Source organism: Ammodytes marinus, assembly GCF_949987685.1.
Source record: "Ammodytes marinus genome assembly, chromosome: 1".
In the NCBI taxonomy this organism is placed as follows: Eukaryota; Metazoa; Chordata; class Actinopteri; order Uranoscopiformes; family Ammodytidae; genus Ammodytes; species Ammodytes marinus.
In genome coordinates this window covers 20,733,437-20,751,060 of record NC_137230.1, presented here as the reverse complement: position 1 = coordinate 20,751,060, position 17,624 = coordinate 20,733,437, and the positions used below count along the sequence as shown (strand labels likewise).

At 39.3% G+C, this 17,624-nt stretch overlaps 1 protein-coding gene across 1 annotated transcript; it reads left to right on the top strand.

Annotated features, from left to right (window-relative positions):
* The first annotated feature begins 678 nt into the window (after nt 1-678).
* Nucleotides 679-16,919, top strand: slc39a13 (solute carrier family 39 member 13). The gene is made up of 10 exons (XM_080039310.1): nt 679-820; nt 3,810-4,175; nt 7,270-7,377; nt 7,809-7,951; nt 10,938-11,054; nt 11,788-11,877; nt 14,346-14,396; nt 14,513-14,645; nt 14,755-14,854; nt 15,451-16,919. Exons 2-10 carry the CDS (start codon nt 3,848-3,850, stop codon nt 15,524-15,526), a joined length of 1,146 nt encoding a protein of 381 aa, XP_079895436.1. The 5' UTR covers nt 679-820; nt 3,810-3,847; the 3' UTR covers nt 15,527-16,919.
* The last annotated feature ends 705 nt before the right edge of the window (nt 16,920-17,624 follow it).

Sequence of the window (17,624 nt, the reverse complement as noted above, 5' to 3'; positions counted from 1 at the left end):
AAATGCACTTTTTAAATGTGTTCTAACATACAGTCATAATTGTCAATTTCGACTGTAGGGAACGTTGTCAGGAATATAGACACAAAATATACCAGGTAGCAGTAGTAGGCCTATTGTGAATGTAGCCATATGAATTTTAATGTAATCTTAATGAATTTGTATTATTTTTATTATTTTGAACTGTCCATTGGACACATTGTAGCCTATGTTGATGCTCTGGCAACATTGTTTTAAAACTTGAATTTGAAAATATTAAGTGAGGCCTATCATGGTTTTTTTTTTATGTTTTTCCTAAATATAGCCTAGGCGAAGGATTGAAAGGGGTGGAGAACAAGCTGTGGAGGGCCCCATCCCTGTGTTTGCCTTCGGCCCCAAAATGACTACATCGACCCCTGGTTGTAGCCTAACTAATTTGCTAATGTAGGCTATTTAGATTAGATTAGCCTAGTTCATTGGCTTTTATTATGCCCACTTTTTTTCCAATGAAATAGTAGCCTACACAAATCTCAAAAAGTCATAGAAATTTACTCTGGATGTATCAGGATTTTTTTCTTTGACCTTAGGGCAAAACAAATAAAGTTATCCTACTTCCTGAACTGTTTTGGTGGGGCGGGGATCCCCGTGCTGGATGTTTTTATTCTCCCCCTCCCTGATCTTGATACGTGGCTGTTTAGGGAAAGCCTCGGTGCGTGCCTGTTCCTCCTCCTGTGCTGCAGCTAACGGGTCCTGCCCTCAGCAGCTGGAGAAACTGCTGCTGAAACGCACCAAATCGGCCTGGATGGCAGGGACACTCTGGTGCAAAGACTGCCGAAACCACAAGGTAATTTTAATCGTAAAAAGGTCCAATTCGTGTTGTCGCTTGATGTTAGCAGCTTGCCGAGGTTTTCCTGGCCCTTGTGTTGACGTTAGCACCAACTTTCTCCAACTGACGCTAGTTCTACTTATTAACCGTTTGCGTTGATGTGAACCGCTTTTCTGTGTCGGAGCTAATCTCGTTAGCAAGCTGTGAGCGTCTGATGTTAACGTGGATGCGAATGACGGCTATCGTAAGCGTGCTAACTTTTATACACAGCTAGTTCAGTATGTCGTTGTTTGTAACAAGCACGGGTTTCATTTTAACGTTGTTTTGTCGCATTGTTGGTCAGTTTCACAGCACTGTGCCTTTTTTTTTTTTAAATTCTGTGTTTATATCGTTGTTGTGGTCCACCCTGCCCTGCTAATGATGATGTTCAGATGTTTTTGAGCAAGAATAAATAGCCTTAAGTTCTGTTGTTACAACCTTTCAGAAACATTACTTTTTAAAATAGTCCGTTGCAAGGCGGTCTTAACTTTTCCACTGTGACTTTTAAAGAGGCATATAGCCAGAAAGACTCATAGGCAGCTGCTAAAAGTAAGCAAACACTGGCAGTCTGGTATGTCTGGAGATAGCCTACCTTGGCACAACTTCACTTTTCACACTGCTCGAGCATGCAAACAATTTGCATCTGGTTTTAAGGCAGGTTGTTGAAGAATTTCCAGTATTTACTGTGCTTTAGAATTGTGTTAGTTCAATGATGTCTATTCCACCCTGATAGATTCATCAAATGGGCTGAAATACTAGCTGATATTAGCTGATCACAGATGGCTTACAAGAAATTGCAGTAGATAAATGCTCTATTCATCATCTTAGGTCATTAAGAGTAATTTCAAAGAAAAAGTTTTCCAATTTTTTCTGTCCATATATTTTGGTGAATTAATACACTACAACAGGGGTTTTGTGTGAGAGAGTGAGCCCCCCAGAGAACAAATTTCAGCGGAGCCCCCCCCCCCTAAAAAAAATTCTAAATCCCTGTGTCTTGAAAGATCTTTTAATTATTTTACAAATTTAAACATATTTTTGAAACATTCTAAACATTTTAGTGCATTTTTAAACACATTTTTTAATACATTTTAGCATCTTAATCCAGTGTTTTAATCCTGCTTCCTTTAAGGATGGATAGTAATTACTGAGTGTGCAGCGGAGTGAGAAAGATAGGCAGACAGACTTGCCCAAATTATTGACTAGTTAAATGTCATTCACACACCCATTTTTTTCCCGCTAGTGCCTCCAATGTCCTGCTGGAGGGAAATAGTAGCCAGTGGAGAACCAGACCCTCCTAAGGGGGTCCGGGGGTAGGCCCCCCCGGGAGATTTTTTTCACCTTTTTATAGTGAAATGCATGAATCTGGTGCACTTTGAGAGGAAAATTAAGAGGCTAAATATGAGGAATTTTGTGTGAACAAATAATTTGGAGACACTGGGTCTGATGAATTAGAAGCTATTGAAGAAGGACACATGGATTTTCCATAAAAATATTAATTTAAAATAAAAAAAATTATGCAGGGTCCTCTGGGTTGGGCTTGGTGCTCTTTTTCTTTAACGAGACCTATTTCTCTGTAATATAATGAATGCCTTTTAAATGCAGTGAGAGGAACGAAGCAGAAGAACGCTTGTCCAGCTATGCTGTGATCTTAAAGCGGCTACGAGTAACATTTAAATATCTTTTAAACAGCCTCATGTTTCCTCTGATAATCATAAATTACCTTTAACAGCAAACGAGACCATCAGTGCAAAGAAAGACGTTTTTATATAGTTTTTATTACTGCTTTTGGTCTGGTCGCACACCCAGTCCGATTTTCGGTTCGCTCGTGCAGGCTCTATGTTCACATATCCGTATTGGTCGCAGATTTCAGTGTGGCGCAACAACGCGATTTGAGAAGCCTATCCCTCCAGGTGAGGGAAGGGGAGCCTTGTTTGAGACAGTTATTTGTCGTCATAATGACTGATAACGGGGCTGAACCATCAAAGAAAAAAAAGAAAATGCAATGAAGAAAAGCTAAAAGGGAGAGTGATATAGGCTACGGGCGGGACGAGGGCATTGCCAAGCAACGTGTATACAATTTCACGAGAGCGAAACTAGACTGCAGTGTTTACTCCTAAATGAATGAGCGGTTGGTACTAACACAAAGTTTGCTTTGCTTCACCATCACCAGATAACCATTATCTGAAATAGTCATTATTTACATCAACAACACAAACACATTACCTCATCGTGATCCATACTAACTACTGTCTCTCGTTCATTCGCTTTCTGTGAGGACACGTAATCTTTCAGCTCCGTGAGAGAGAGTAGATGACACTGCTGCATCAACTCATTGCAATCAGGTGTGTGTAGCACTGACTGGCATTAGTTGATGCAGTGTCAAAACCACTCTCACAAAGCCGAAAAGAGTCCTCACACTTTCAACACACGGGCATGCACTATATTGCGCCCTTCTCAGTTCACACTCGCACGCCTGGCACGAGCTAGAAAACAGCTTTGCGACAGCGGGCGTCGTAAAAATACTACCGCTTTTGTCCAAAGGGGACGCCAACGTGCCATGTTACACGTAGTGGCTTTAATGTAAAAAAACACAAACAAATTTTTTATTTTATTTTTTTCACATATTCATCCGCGCCCCTCCCCCCCTGCCATAACCCTGCACCCCCCAGGGGGTGCGCGCCCCACAGTTTGAAAACCACTGCACTACAACATTTAGTCACAATTATTTTAAGAACTAATTTAATACATTGAATTGAAGTGAACAAATTGGAAGGATCATTATGTGTTAATGCAATAAAAATGTGGTGGGGTTGGGGGGGGGGGTGCTGCTTGCTTTGTCTTCTGTGATAGAAAACTAAATATCTTACATAATAATAATAATAATACAGAACATGCTATTTGGCTAGTCTTGACATTGTTTAAGAGGTACAGCAAGGCCTTTTTGTCTGAAAGTGTGCTCCTCTTGCAGCGTTACTGGTTGCCCGTGCTTTTTGGACCTTGGGACGGATGAACGTTGTAAGCTGTAGGAAGCCCAACTGGGCTGTAGCTGCTCTGTTAATTCCAGTGACCCTGCTGATGCTGACCTTCAGGGGGGCATCAGGCAGACAGAAGATGACTCAAACGTCTATGGCTCATACAACAGCCACGTCTGCAGGACAAGGCCAAGGCCTGCTGGATGACCTACCAGGCCTCCAGGCAGTAGCTGACTTCTTAGCCTGTGAACGTGCTCATGTTTGGTTCCTGTCCCTGGTGGGCTCTGTCGCTGTGGGCCTCAGCGGGATCTTCCCCCTGCTTGTCATTCCCATCGAAGCTGGAGCAGCCCTCAAAACAGAAGGTAAGATAATATGGTAACTCAAGACTATATCACAATATTTCAGATTTCTTCTTTATTTATTTTTATTTGTTTACACATTATAGACAATTCAATAATAGGCATTATTTCATATTTAGTGTGCCCTTTATTGAACCATTGTACTACATTATGAAGAGCTAGTCATCCTAATAATAGATTATTCAAATGTTCAGCATTAATAATGTTTAGTATTCTCTATGCACACATGTTAGCGTGAATGCACATGACACCATCTTAATGTGAAACTCCTATCTGACAAAAGACTAAAGTGTTGAAAGCAAAAGATTTCAGAGATCAAATGTTTGCTTAAAATTAGGAAAATATTGCAGACTCATTAACGCAACATCAACATATTCTTAAATCATAATGTATTGGTGGAACAATACATTATGAGACAGATCCTCACACTTCTTTCTATTTACATAAAAATGCCAGCCCTTCAGTGTCTCCGTTGTAAATCTCAGCTCTCCACACTCCCTAATAAGATCAACCAGTAGTTCTGCTGGGTCTTTGGCAGCCAGTGCTAAACCCAGCTGCACATTGTTTATGTTTAAAATTGTAGATGGTGCACAGTGGTGTGAAAATCCGGTCAGAAATGGGCTCTTGAACTTCCAGGGAATTCTTCAGTGGCGACTTTTACGGAAAACCTTTTCTTTTAGAAACAGACAAAAACAGGAGCAACAGCTATGTGTTGTACGGAATATGAGTAATGGCCGACTGTTGGGTAAAACAAATCTAAATATAAAAAAATAATGTAGTTTGCTGCCGCCGATAATGTTGACTTGCCTTATGCATTACAAGCTTCACATTAAAATGGAATTAAATAAAGATAGATAAGATATGGACTTTAATTGGCTTTTATGCCATCATTTGCGTCAATGCCTCCTATGCCTGGTTTCCACAGAGCGGCTCGGTTAAGCTAGATCTGTCTTGCGTCTCCACCGCCGACACTGCCCTTTGTGTTGGTAAGCTGGGACAGGGGTTTATGGCGGACGCCGATGGCCATGGCCAGAATATGGCTCAACAAGCCATGGAACTACTGCAGTCAAGCCAGCCTTCTCACATCTTCACATGGTCAAACCAGCCGCTCCTGTATTTAGAGTCCCCCTCCCCTGTATTGCGAGCGTATTTACAGTAAAATATTTGGTCCATAGAGAGCGAACAGCGCTTGCTGCAGCAGCTTCGTTACTGTGGTGACATTACTGATTAACTCAATGAAGAGGAAAAAAACACACAATAAACAGAGAACTGTGCGCCGTAATTTTTTGCTAAACACTCTTGCCGAGGTGACTATACTCGGCAGGTTTATTAACACAGAACCAATCAAAAGACTGCTTTGGAGACCTCCACCCTTTTGGCACCCTTTCAGATGGCTTGATACCCCAACGGAGGAGTCCCGAAAATGGGAGCGGCTCAGCTCGCTTATTTTGGGACCCTACCCAACTTCTGGGAATGGGAACGCAAATAAAAGCGGGCTGAGCCGCGCCAAACCGAGCCGTACCACTCAGTGGAAACAAGGCATAAGCACACAGCTGACTGGAGTAGATCCCGAAGTCTTCCTTTGAACTGATTGATAAAACCATTAACGATTTTGAATCGGGAATGGTTTTGAATCAGTATTGAATGTAAATCGAATCATGACCCCAAGAATCAGAATCAAATCGAATCGTGGGATTCCAAAAGATTTACTTTCCTAAAAAAACAGTTTAGAAATGACAATAAAAGACTGTTTCAAAATGTATTGATTAAATGCCCTATATGAATAATTTGAATATTGTCATATCTTGCACCCCAGAGGTAACTTTTTAAAAACAAAGGAATCCGCCGACATGTAATGTGTACCATGCCCACCGTTTTATTTCTAAGTGTAAGCATGCTATTGCTAACATTTGCTCATTACAATTAAACACAAAGTATAGCTGATGCTGATGTCATTCATTTGGTAGGAATTGTTTCATAAACTACTGCCGATAAAATAAAAATCCTAACCTAATTATGGCAGTAGGTTAAAAGTTATTAAGTGATCATCAAAGTTATTGCAAAGTATCCTGGAAAAATCAATCTTGGCCTTTGTTTATCACTACAGGCATAAAGTTGATGCTGAAAATGAGTCACGGCAGCGGCTGTCCACAATTACTCCCATTCATCTTGCTGAAAACTAAACCAAAGGAATGAAAGGCGTACAGTCCTACCCATAATGCATAGAGCAGCTAGCTAGAGGAGCTTGTACAAGCGGAAAAAGGCACTACACTTGGCAATTGGGTTGGATCGAGGTTGGATCATGTCACAATCTTCTGTGTTCACAACTGCCCAAAAGATCCAATCCAAGGGATTAAATTATCCAGGGTTCGATGCAATCGAACTAAACAAGACAGGAGTGAAAACATCCTATTCTCTTGAATAAAGTGGTGGGCAGATAGGAATTTCCATCCATAGAGCTATGGTAGCAGGTAGTAAGGTGCACTTATTATGCCCAGGAAAATAATACATCTACTATTCTAACCAGTCCATGCATACAAGCAGTTCAATTTGTTGGATTTCCCCCCTAACCTATGCCTGAACACAGTGTGTTTCAATCCACCAGTTCTTCTTTATATTTCCACTTTGTGTGTTATAAAAAAACACCTTTGCAGAAATGCTTCCATACTCAGGCCTCAGTTACTGTAGGTCAGCCTGAGGCCTGTGGCGTCTTAAGTGGCTCCACCCACAGGAACCTTGCATTCCAGATGTATTTTAGTCCCTGGGTTTTCAAGTGCAGTCCTGACTGGAGTTTAGTCATTACTGAAGGGATTCCTAATGCAAATTTCTGGGGAACACATGAGTGATCAGTATGTATATTAATAGAGCCAAAGTCAGAGACACTTTTATGTGTTTCATGTTATACTTTTTAAAACATGATAAAAGGGGCCATTTAGACAGAGGAATGAACTGTAGAGCTATAAATTCTTGTTTTTGCAGCTGTGATCTCAAGCCAACATGATATAATGTATTTGTATGAATGTAAAGTTCTTTATTAAACACACACTAAACAGTATGTGTTGTCTCTAATTATTCTCTCTTTGTTTGTGTTTACCAGCTGGATGCCAGAAGCTGAAGCAGCTCTTGAGCTTTGCCATTGGTGGTCTCCTGGGCGATGTATTCCTTCACCTCCTTCCTGAGGCGTGGGCACTCTCTGGCTCCTCAGGTGGGTCTGGTTTCTGCCAATATCACATCACTGCCTTTTGGATTTAAAGTATTAATTATTTCTTTGACCTATTCTTAAACAATCACGGTGATCAGTAGAAATGTGCTAATGACATGTTTACTAGTATAAGACAACCATATTTTTACTGCTCCATTGCCCTGACTTTAAGACCTCCTCGCATACAACGAAGGCTAGTCTAATGATAGTTAACCTCATTTGGGAACAGTTCTAAAGATATGATATAATTTAGAAATATATTAATTATGCATTGCATTAATAATGTAAATATTTAATTTGCAATGGGATTGCATTGGTTTTATTTTATTCTATACAGCTTTTGGTTATAGTTATTATAACCACTGAGCCATGTTGAAGCTCTGCTGTCACTTACTTTATTTGCTTACTCAGTCTTATGTCTGCTTCCATTCTAGCTGATAAACACAACCACTACATGACCCAGGGCCAGTGGGTAATCGTTGGCCTGCTGGCCTTCTTAGTCTTGGAGAAGATGTTCCCTGACCAAGACAGTCAAGAGGATCCTGCTTCAGATTCAGACCTGAATTCTAACTCTGCTGTAAGTATTTCAATTGAATAATATGAGAATAAATTAAAAAATGTTCTTCTCTCAAATATTGTGATCACTGCCATCCCTCTGCACACAGACATGTTTGTGCAAGCGTTCACATGTTTTTGTTTTTTATATGTGCTTAGTGCAGGCCACTGTTGGTGCTTTGACTGCATATTTCTGTCACTGTTATCAGTATTTTGGTGACTGTTGCATCAGATGACCTACTGTACAAGCAGTTTATCAGTGATCTACTCTAAGAGGGAAACGTTTAAAGGAATAGTGTGACATTTAGGGACCACTGTGCTAAGATATGCTAACCATACCAACATGTGTGGTACCTTCTAAAACCGTATCAAACTCCACCAGAAAGCAAATAAGCATATTTTCCAAAATGTCAAACTATTCCTTTATTAAGATTATTTTAGTGTAAATTATGATGAAATTGATGTTTATCAATTAAAAATGTGAATTAACCAATTCATATTTATTCTGTTCTGGGTTGAAACGGCTGTTCATATTTATTTTATTTTATTAGTGCGTTAACTAATTCCAAAACCAGATGCCTGTTCTAATCCTATTGTCAATGGCGTCACATGAAATAGGACTCTCAAAGATTGACAAAAACGACTTTGTACCCGCATGGCTTCTATTTGGACAATGAATGGTTGCAGTATAGTTGTGAAGACTGTCTCTTCCTCCCTCCTGTCTTTGTTTCGCCTTTGAGGGAGAAGATTGGAATCCACGGCTCAGCTCCTCCACTAGTGTCTATTTATAGTACTGGGGTGAAGCAGCTGCTTTGGCCATTTCAGTGTCCACAGGAGAGCTCTCAGCTTAGAGACTGAGGCAACAATAGACACGGTTTCAGCGTGACAGTGTGTTAAAGACAGACAGGGAGCTTATTATGTATTTTGTTTGCTAAAATACTGTATTTTTGGGGTAATTAAACCAAGATGCGAGGGACTGTTACAAACTGAACTGCTTTCTCAGTGAATTAGGTCAGTGTTTTTGATGGATGCATCATATGTGTCGAGAGCTACAATGCATGACGTAAAATGTGTAGGAATTGTATCGCTCATTAGCTCCAATCTGTTTTACAGCAGGAGGAAATTGATGGCCCTGAAAATTCATAACCCTTTATTACTTCCTCATTCTTCAATCATAGACATGCGGCAAACATTGACTTGCAGCGGCCAGATGACAGCAGGCTATTTTCCTCTCACTTAATTTTACTGTCAGTCTAGCAACGTAAGGGGTTTCTGAATGAGGGAACAAGGAAGGGAATGTTCTCGGAAAACGGATGCTACAGTCTGAGATGAATCAGTCACTTCTTTAATATTTAAAATACAAACGTCTAAATGGTGTTGGAACGTAAGGGTCATCTGTTAGGTTTGGGAAAAATAAGCAAAAGTAGAACAATTCAGCATAGGGGAAGGTGGGGTGATTTGTGCATTTTGGAAGTCGCAAAACCCCTTGTTTCTAGAAAACCGTGGAAGAAATTGGAAATGTGACCACATATTTAAGAAGAGCCATCCATTTGACTCATCCTGTAAAGAAGGGAGACACAAGGAATAAGATATAAGCACATTTAAGCTCAAAAAACTGTGTTTTGCCTTTCAAAGTAAAATTTCCATGATCAAGGTTTTTTGATTATTGTGTCTGAACAATTATAGACACGTTTGAAAACATTTGACACATGTTTTAGTGCTTTGGTATGCTACACTTTGAGTCTATATAGTTAGCACAATGTCAACCCTAAATTGCTGCATCATGCCTATTATCCAAAATTCTGGGGATGGGGTGATTTGTGCGCAAGGGCCTGGGTGAGTTATAAGTAAGTAAGTAAGTAAAATGTATTTATAAAAGCACATTTATGACAGTTTGCACTGTCCAAAGTGCTGTACATAGTGCATTCAGTAGGTAAACAATGAAGGTAAAATAACAATAACCAAAATAAAAGACGTAAAGCCCATACATCCACATAAACACAGATAGTAGTGCAGAGGTAAGTAAGTAGTGCAGAGGTTAATGGGGAGGAAACACCAGGGTGTACATATGGGTTTTGAGCCTTGATTTAAAGGCAGAAATGTAGGGGGAATCACATTTGTCAGGTGGCAGTTGGTTCCACAAGCATGGAGCAACTAGTGCAAAGTACATTTCTGAGAGTTGTGCCAGTGGCATGGCTGTATACGCTGGTCAAAAAAAAAGTGATTGTCTACAGTAGCTCAGAAGAGAGTGACATCTCAATTCCACTTAACGACACCACTGATGAGAGTTCAGATGGCCAGAAAGATGATGATGGTGACTTTGTCATTGTGACACAATGACGCACAAATCACCCCACTACGTGAGGATAAGACAACTTTTTTTCCGAAAGCTATATTTCTTAAACAGTTTATTCCAGATCCAAAGTTTTTATTGCCAGGGATGCACAACATCCTGAAATATATGTACATATTTGAGTTGGAGACATAACTGTCAAGGCCTCACTTTAAAATCATTTTGAGTAAAAAGTTGCACAAATCACCCCACCTTCCCCTATGACTGTATACAGTAGGTAGTTGGAGACATAACTGTCAAGGCCTCACTTTAAAATCACTTTGAGTAAAAAGTTGCACAAATCACCCCACCTTCCCCTATGACTGTATACAGTAGGTAGGAAATTAGAAAAAAATAATTAGGGATTTTTTTTTCTGCCGGCAGTGGGCTCACCCTTTCACACAGCAGTAACAACAATAAAAGAGCTTTTTATTACACTGTGGATTCCAGTCTGCCTCTGCCATTTACTTTCTGTTAGTAAGACAGATGTCATTTGAGGCCAAATTGGTTTCCTTAAGGGAGCAAGCCCTTCAGAGTTGATGGCAGATTACTGATGATGAGCACTGATGTGTAATTGGAATATATAAAGATAAAACTAAATTTGAAGATGTATTAAATAGAAGTGTGGGCATATTAGGACAATGTGTTCATTTCTGCCTTTTTTCATTCTCCACAGTCACAGCCGAATTCATTCAGTGGAACAACTGCCGTGTCACTCAAAAACAGGCACCATGCTGAGTCATGGAAATCCTCCAAGCAACAGTGTCCACAGCAAAGATCAGAGAAAATCAAGGTACGGTAATGTTGACACCCAAAACATCTCCCAGTTAAGAAAAAGACAGAAACTGATTTTTTTTAATTATTATTATTTTAAGGGACACCACAATTCATGACTGATTCATGTAGTTTGCCATCCCCAGTGACTTAGTAACACTTAACATAGCTTATTGGCTGTGTTCAGGGTTGCAGGGGTCAGCAGCCTATCCCAGCTCACATTGGGAACCCTTTTTTTTTTACGATATTTTTTTGGCATGTTTATGCTTTTTATTGATAGTGTAGAGACAGAGTTCAAATGGGGCAGAGAGGGGAGCGACATGCAGAGTACGACCGCAGGCTGGAATCGAACCCGGATCCGCTGCTGGCCGAGGCCCATGGGGGGGGACACCCTACCAACTGAGCTAAGGGCGCCCCTGGGAACCCTTTTTTAGGGGGAAAACAATAACAGTGACCCAGACATCATGGTACATCACCAGCTGCTGCCTTTTGGTGTTTCTTTGTCTTACTTACAGCCTCTCTATAATGGGGTCAGACTACACTAACTTAAACTGGCATTTAGGAATTCAAATTCTAAAATCATACAAACTTGATATTTAAGTAAGACAGATTCAATGTAACCAGAATAGTACCTTAAAAGTGAATGTTGTGACTGATGAATACGGTTACATTCCTGTTGACCATACTTCTTGTTGTTTCGACTTAGCAGGGATAATGTGAGTAACAGTGGCATTATGTTTCGTGTGTCACAGACAAGTGGATACTTAAACCTACTGGCCAACTGCATTGACAACTTCACTCATGGACTGGCAGTAGCAGGGAGTTTTCTGGTTAGCAAAAAGGTAAGAAGCTGTAATATCCTTAACACTAAAAAGACTCCATATCAATCAACTTGGAACGCCTACATTTCTCATTCAAATACAGATCAAAGATGAAGGAGAGAACACACATTCTTTCATCCTCTGAATTAATAGTAATGTGCACATAAGTAGACAATGTAAAATTTGTTTGTCTTTCCATCATGTTAAGTTACAGTCTAGAATGTGAGCTCTGAAAGACAATAACTACATATTGTTGAACACCATTTGGTAAATATTAAAACAATGACAATCCTGGGAAGCAGTATATCTCTTTCATGTTTAATTATTTTATGCAGTCAAAAAATGCCTTGCATTGAAAGTCAAAACGGAGAGTGATTACTGCATTTATCGATCTGGGGCGACAGTTATAAACATGTGACGACATTTTCAATGTAGGTCACTACATTCAGTCTTGATTTCCAAAAAATATAATTGCATGTGAAAAAGCTCCCCAGGGTTCCAAATTAACCCACAATTATACGCTGGCGAACATTGCTTATACATAAAGTACATATGCTGACACTAGACTGTCCAGCAGGTCAACATGTAGGACAGTTAAGGTACTTGAAAATGAAAGCTGAACAAAGAAGTTCATTCAGCATAAATATCAGGCTACTTATGCTATATTACTGCTTAAGATTGGATTGTGTGCACTTAAAGGCCTACTTCACCGGTTTGAATATGAAGGTGTATTGAATTCTGAGATCCTATGTAGTATAAATGTGCAAAAAAAATTAAAATCGGTTCATCCTAGCCTGAGAAAAGGCAGAAAGAGTGTTTTTGTTAACCCTATATTTATCTTTCTCGTGACATCACAGAAAGAGAAATATAGGGTTAAAAAAAAACGTACTTTGTAAATATTACTGTGATGTCACAGTAAAAGACATCACAGTAATATTTACAAAGTAAGTTTTTTTTAACCCTATATTTCTCTTTCTGTGATGTCACTAGAAAGATAAATGTAGGGTTAAAAAAAACACTCTTTCTGCCTTTTCTCAGGCTAGGATGAACCGATTTCAATTTTTTTCGCACATTTATACTACATAGGATCTCAGAATTCAATACACCTTCATATTCAAACCGGTGAAGTAGGCCTTTAACAAGTTGAGTATTAAGCAGGTGGGATGCAGAATGGCCAAAGATGAACGCTAAAATAATTAATGAAAGCAAAAGACCAAAATATATGGGGAGAATTTGGATGTATAACAAGGAGTGCCTTGTAAGTTCAGTGTTGGCGGCAGCATATGACCCAAAGGGCACAGCTTTGGACATGTTGTATCAACATCCATATAGGTAGACAACTCAGTGAACATTCATTACAGGATACAAAAAAAGATGTTAACTTATTATTTTCTTATTGTATAGGCTTGTTGTAAAAGGTGCACTTTAAACTGCAGTAACAGGGATTTGTGTCCCTTCAGTAAGTTACTGTATATTTGTGGCAGTGGGATGGCAGAGAGTCCAGCTGGAGAGACATAAGGCAAACAGCATGAACTATGGACCAATGTGCCAGAAAGGAAGTTAGCTAGATGTCTCCAACATACACATACATGACATCTCACCAGTGTATTATGTTCACTCTCATGCCAATTTATCTCAATGTTATTTTGCTGCAGTGAAAATGGTCTGATTTAATCGTATTTACATCGTATATTCTGCATGGACGAATATACTTTCAACTTTTATTATTTAGACTTGATGATTTTTATTGCACAAGGTTGCTAAGGCTATATTGTGCTCTTAAATCCAACACTTGGTGAATTCTGCTCCACAATGATAGGAAGAGCAGACATCGATGGATCAAAAAGCGAAGTCGCTATGAACGCTTGGCCGCCACATACCTTAATACTTTGCATGTACACATTTATATTTTAATATAATAACGTATTTGGCTTGTATCACGAAACATTCATAATTTAATTTACAAGAAATGTAATTTTTATTTTAAAACATTTGGAAATCAAGCTCGGGTCGATTTACCCGATTTCGGATAAGCGGTTGAAGATGAGATGATGACATTTGGAAATAAGTCATGAAGCTGGATTATGCACAATGGGCTTTTCTTTTGCGGTTTATTCTAACTCTTTTCCTTTTATTTTTACATGATGCTATCCACTAGCCTTGTACCTACAGTACATGGAACTAAACTTTGAACCTAATGTTGCTTCACAAGATTGATCGGTGCCGTCATGCTCTTCATATATAGGACTATACAAACTCTGAAAGACTTTAAGAGTTGCTTAATAACTAACCTATAAAGCTTTGTTTTATTTTGTCTGTTCCATTTCCCTCTCTGCACTATGCATTGCACACTGGAAACATAGAGCTTAGCATTCAACTGAGGTACTTCCAAACCCTGAAAAGGATCAATTTGTCCCACTTTTGGATACTACAGATGGCATTTCTTTACCAAGTAAGACAAATCGGTGTTAATGAGACTTTTCTTGCAGGTTGGGTACCTCACCACCTTTGCCATCTTGCTCCATGAAATACCCCACGAGGTGAGGTTACAACAAACTTTGTTCAGATAATTTCAAATTTATGTTTACACAACAGAAAGTACATAGGAATACTCAGACTGCTATAGGAAATAAAATAAAAATGTCATCTTCTGCAGGTGGGAGACTTTGCCATTCTGTTGAGGGCTGGGTTTGACCGGTGGAGTGCTGCTCGCATGCAGCTGTCCACTGCGCTGGTCGGGGTCTTGGGAGCATGCTTCGCTCTGTGTGCTCAGTCTCCAGAAGGCACAGGTAAGATGGGAGCAATTCTCAATATACATACAATCATACACATTATTGTTAACTGGAGACCAATGCCCAGTTACCAGAATCAGTCACAAGTCTTTCACACTGTTTCTAGAAAACGCCACTGCTTGGATATTGCCTTTCACTTCTGGAGGCTTCCTCCACATAGCCTTGGTGAATGTGGTTCCTGACCTGCTGGAGGAGACCAATTTAAGGTATGTTTATGCTCTCAGTGGTGCCATGTGGAGATTTTTGTAAACTACCAAAAGTGTAAAGTAAGTGTTGCTCGTTAAAAAGCATGATATGTATCCTTGAGATAAGTGGTCGACCGTTATGGGTTTTTCAATGGCCAATGACGATACCGATATTTCGAGAGCAGGTTGGCCGATGGCTGATACATAATGCCGATATCACGTTGTTTTTTTAGTTTTTTTGCATTTGATAAAATACAAAAATTTAATAAAATTAACAAATGTGAAACAAAATTTAACTTAGATAAACATGTAATAAATACATGTAGACACATAAAATAAACAATGTGCACTGGCTATTGCACTTGGCCTTCCCTGGTGTTGGCTCTAAATATTGCCATAAGGGACTTGTGGATTTCTGTCCAGCTGTCTGTAATTGCTAAAATAGAATTAAAAAAAATATATTTTGGTTACAAATTTGAAAAGTTGTGACATTGTTCCACATCAGCCACAGACAAGGCTGCCTGCAGTGTCTGCTGACATTATTTAAACCTGTGTAATGACTTATGTGGTCTGAAAATGTCCTTCAATCTGAACCATTGTCGTCTTCTTATTTATAGGCAATCGCTACTGCAGATCCTGCTCATTTGCTGCGGTGTGACTGTCATGGCTCTGCTCTCTGCTATTGTTGGATGAACATGGAGGACCCCCATCTTTCTTCTCTTACAAAACTCTGGAGAGAAATCTTGTTATTCACCAAACTCCCATATCGGGTACATTTCAACTTCATCTTGATCAATAGACTACACCTCCTTATGAAATTATTATTATTATTATTACACACATCAACAAATATCTGACAGAAGAACAGCACTTTATGGACAAATGACTGAGAGGAAGCCCTTCTTGATCTGCTGACATGACATTTGTGTGGATACATGGACTGATGTGCCAGGCTTAAATACCATGGGTATTAAGAGAGTTTGTATGGAAAATTGGTTTCCAAATAGTCTTAAATTGTTGACCAAACAATCATGTTGTTTTGCACATTTACACCTGGTGAACCTTTTCAACCAAACCGGTATTATTGGACCTCTGCAAGGACTTCCTTCTTTAAGATACTCAATTCTAAGTAGTTTAAACATTTTATGTATTATTAATGTTGTGCATTTTCTGTTGCTGATGTAGTGTTGCATATTTATTGAAAGTGAGACAAATAACGTACAGATTTATCAGACGTGTACCACCACCTATCCCTATTTTTTGGTGCCAAGAAGTCAGGGTGGTCTGTTACACTAGTTTCAGGTCGAAGCCAAAGTTTAATTTCCTTACACTCTTTGAGCTCACACAAAATGCTCTGCCTGACTTTTTAAGAAGAGAAGAAAAAGATTGGTACTGTTGGACAGATCACTCTGAGGAACCATGCAGGATTGTTCATATAACTATAATGTTTCCACTTCTAGAAAAAATAAATAAACTGTAATTTTGGGACAGCTATATTAAAATGGCAACTGTTTGTTTTCATTATCAAGACCACAGAGAAACTGGGACACAGTCATTACAATGGACTTGGTGGAATTAGGAAGTCCTGATATTGATCAGTATACTTGTGTTAAGTTGCTGAGGCAGCCTTGTGCCTTCAACTGAACTCCCTGCACATTAACATGTGGACCATCACCATATTGTTACTGCCAAAGATCCTATGCCTACAATGTCATATAATATTGGGGGAGGGGTGTGCTGACTGTGTGTTCACACTTGTCCAATTTCAACAGTCTGTTTGGCAAGCTTCTGTTGCCATAACGACTCCGCTGCGGGTTGTCTTCCTTGTCATCAGCTGGTGAGCGGCCTATTGTTTGAGGGAGCCTTCCTCAGTCACAGAGCAGAAGGCCCACCAACTACCGCTATGTACACCTTGGTGGGACACATTCAGCAGGAAGCAGCACAAACACACAAGTGACAAAATCATTATAGTCAGCTGTGATCCTAAACTTCATAGCTTCGTCCACGTAATACATTCCTGCGGGCTGATGAATATATTTGATTGTGGTCAAATTGACAATGTATTTATCTGTTGAAGTGTTTTATTAAATGCCTGTGAAGCCATCATAGCAATGTCATTCACCAAAAACTGAAGATCCTCAAAGTGACTTAAGTTAGATGAAACAATGAGATCAGTGCTTTATGCTGTAAAAAAAAAAAAGAAAAATGGTCCTTTGCCCTCAGGAATCGGTTCCAATAAGCTTGCAAACAGATGGTCTATCATTTACAGTGGCTGAGTCTCATTTTAGTGTGAAAACATTCAAAATAAGGATTTAAAGGGGCAGGTGTGTGTAGGAATTAGGCTACTCTTTGTCCGTCATGGGCATTTAATTGTATTAATTGTTCTTTATTGACATGATTAAAATTAAGTACCAAATTATTACCGAAGCATTAGACCTAGAAATAATACAAAGCATAACATTTTAAACTATAACATATGAAACATAGTCATAATGAATATGGTGCTGTACAATGACGATACAACATTATATTGTGGCGGACTCTAAATAGACATTCACTAAAATGTAGGTTAAAATTTCATGCTGCACCTATTTAAATACAGTGCATTTTATGAATTGTGTCCATTTAGAGTAGCACATGCATACAACTTTTTATATTGTTTTCTTTATAAGAATAGTAAAACTAATCATTACAAACAAATCATTGAAAATTAAAATAGGTGGTGCAACAGAACTGAGTGTGGTATTAATTGAAGTCCTCCTTTTAAAGTGGGAGTTGGTGATTCTGGTGA

Bases quoted from the DNA above. Each gene is read 5' to 3' on its own strand.
- slc39a13 (XM_080039310.1), top strand. From the start codon at position 3,848: ATGAACGTTGTAAGCTGTAGGAAGCCCAACTGGGCTGTAGCTGCTCTG. The intron at 11,878-14,345 runs GTAAGAAGCTGT...CTTTTCTTGCAG, and splicing joins GTTTTCTGGTTAGCAAAAAG to GTTGGGTACCTCACCACCTT. The intron at 14,855-15,450 runs GTATGTTTATGC...TCTTATTTATAG, and splicing joins CTGGAGGAGACCAATTTAAG to GCAATCGCTACTGCAGATCC.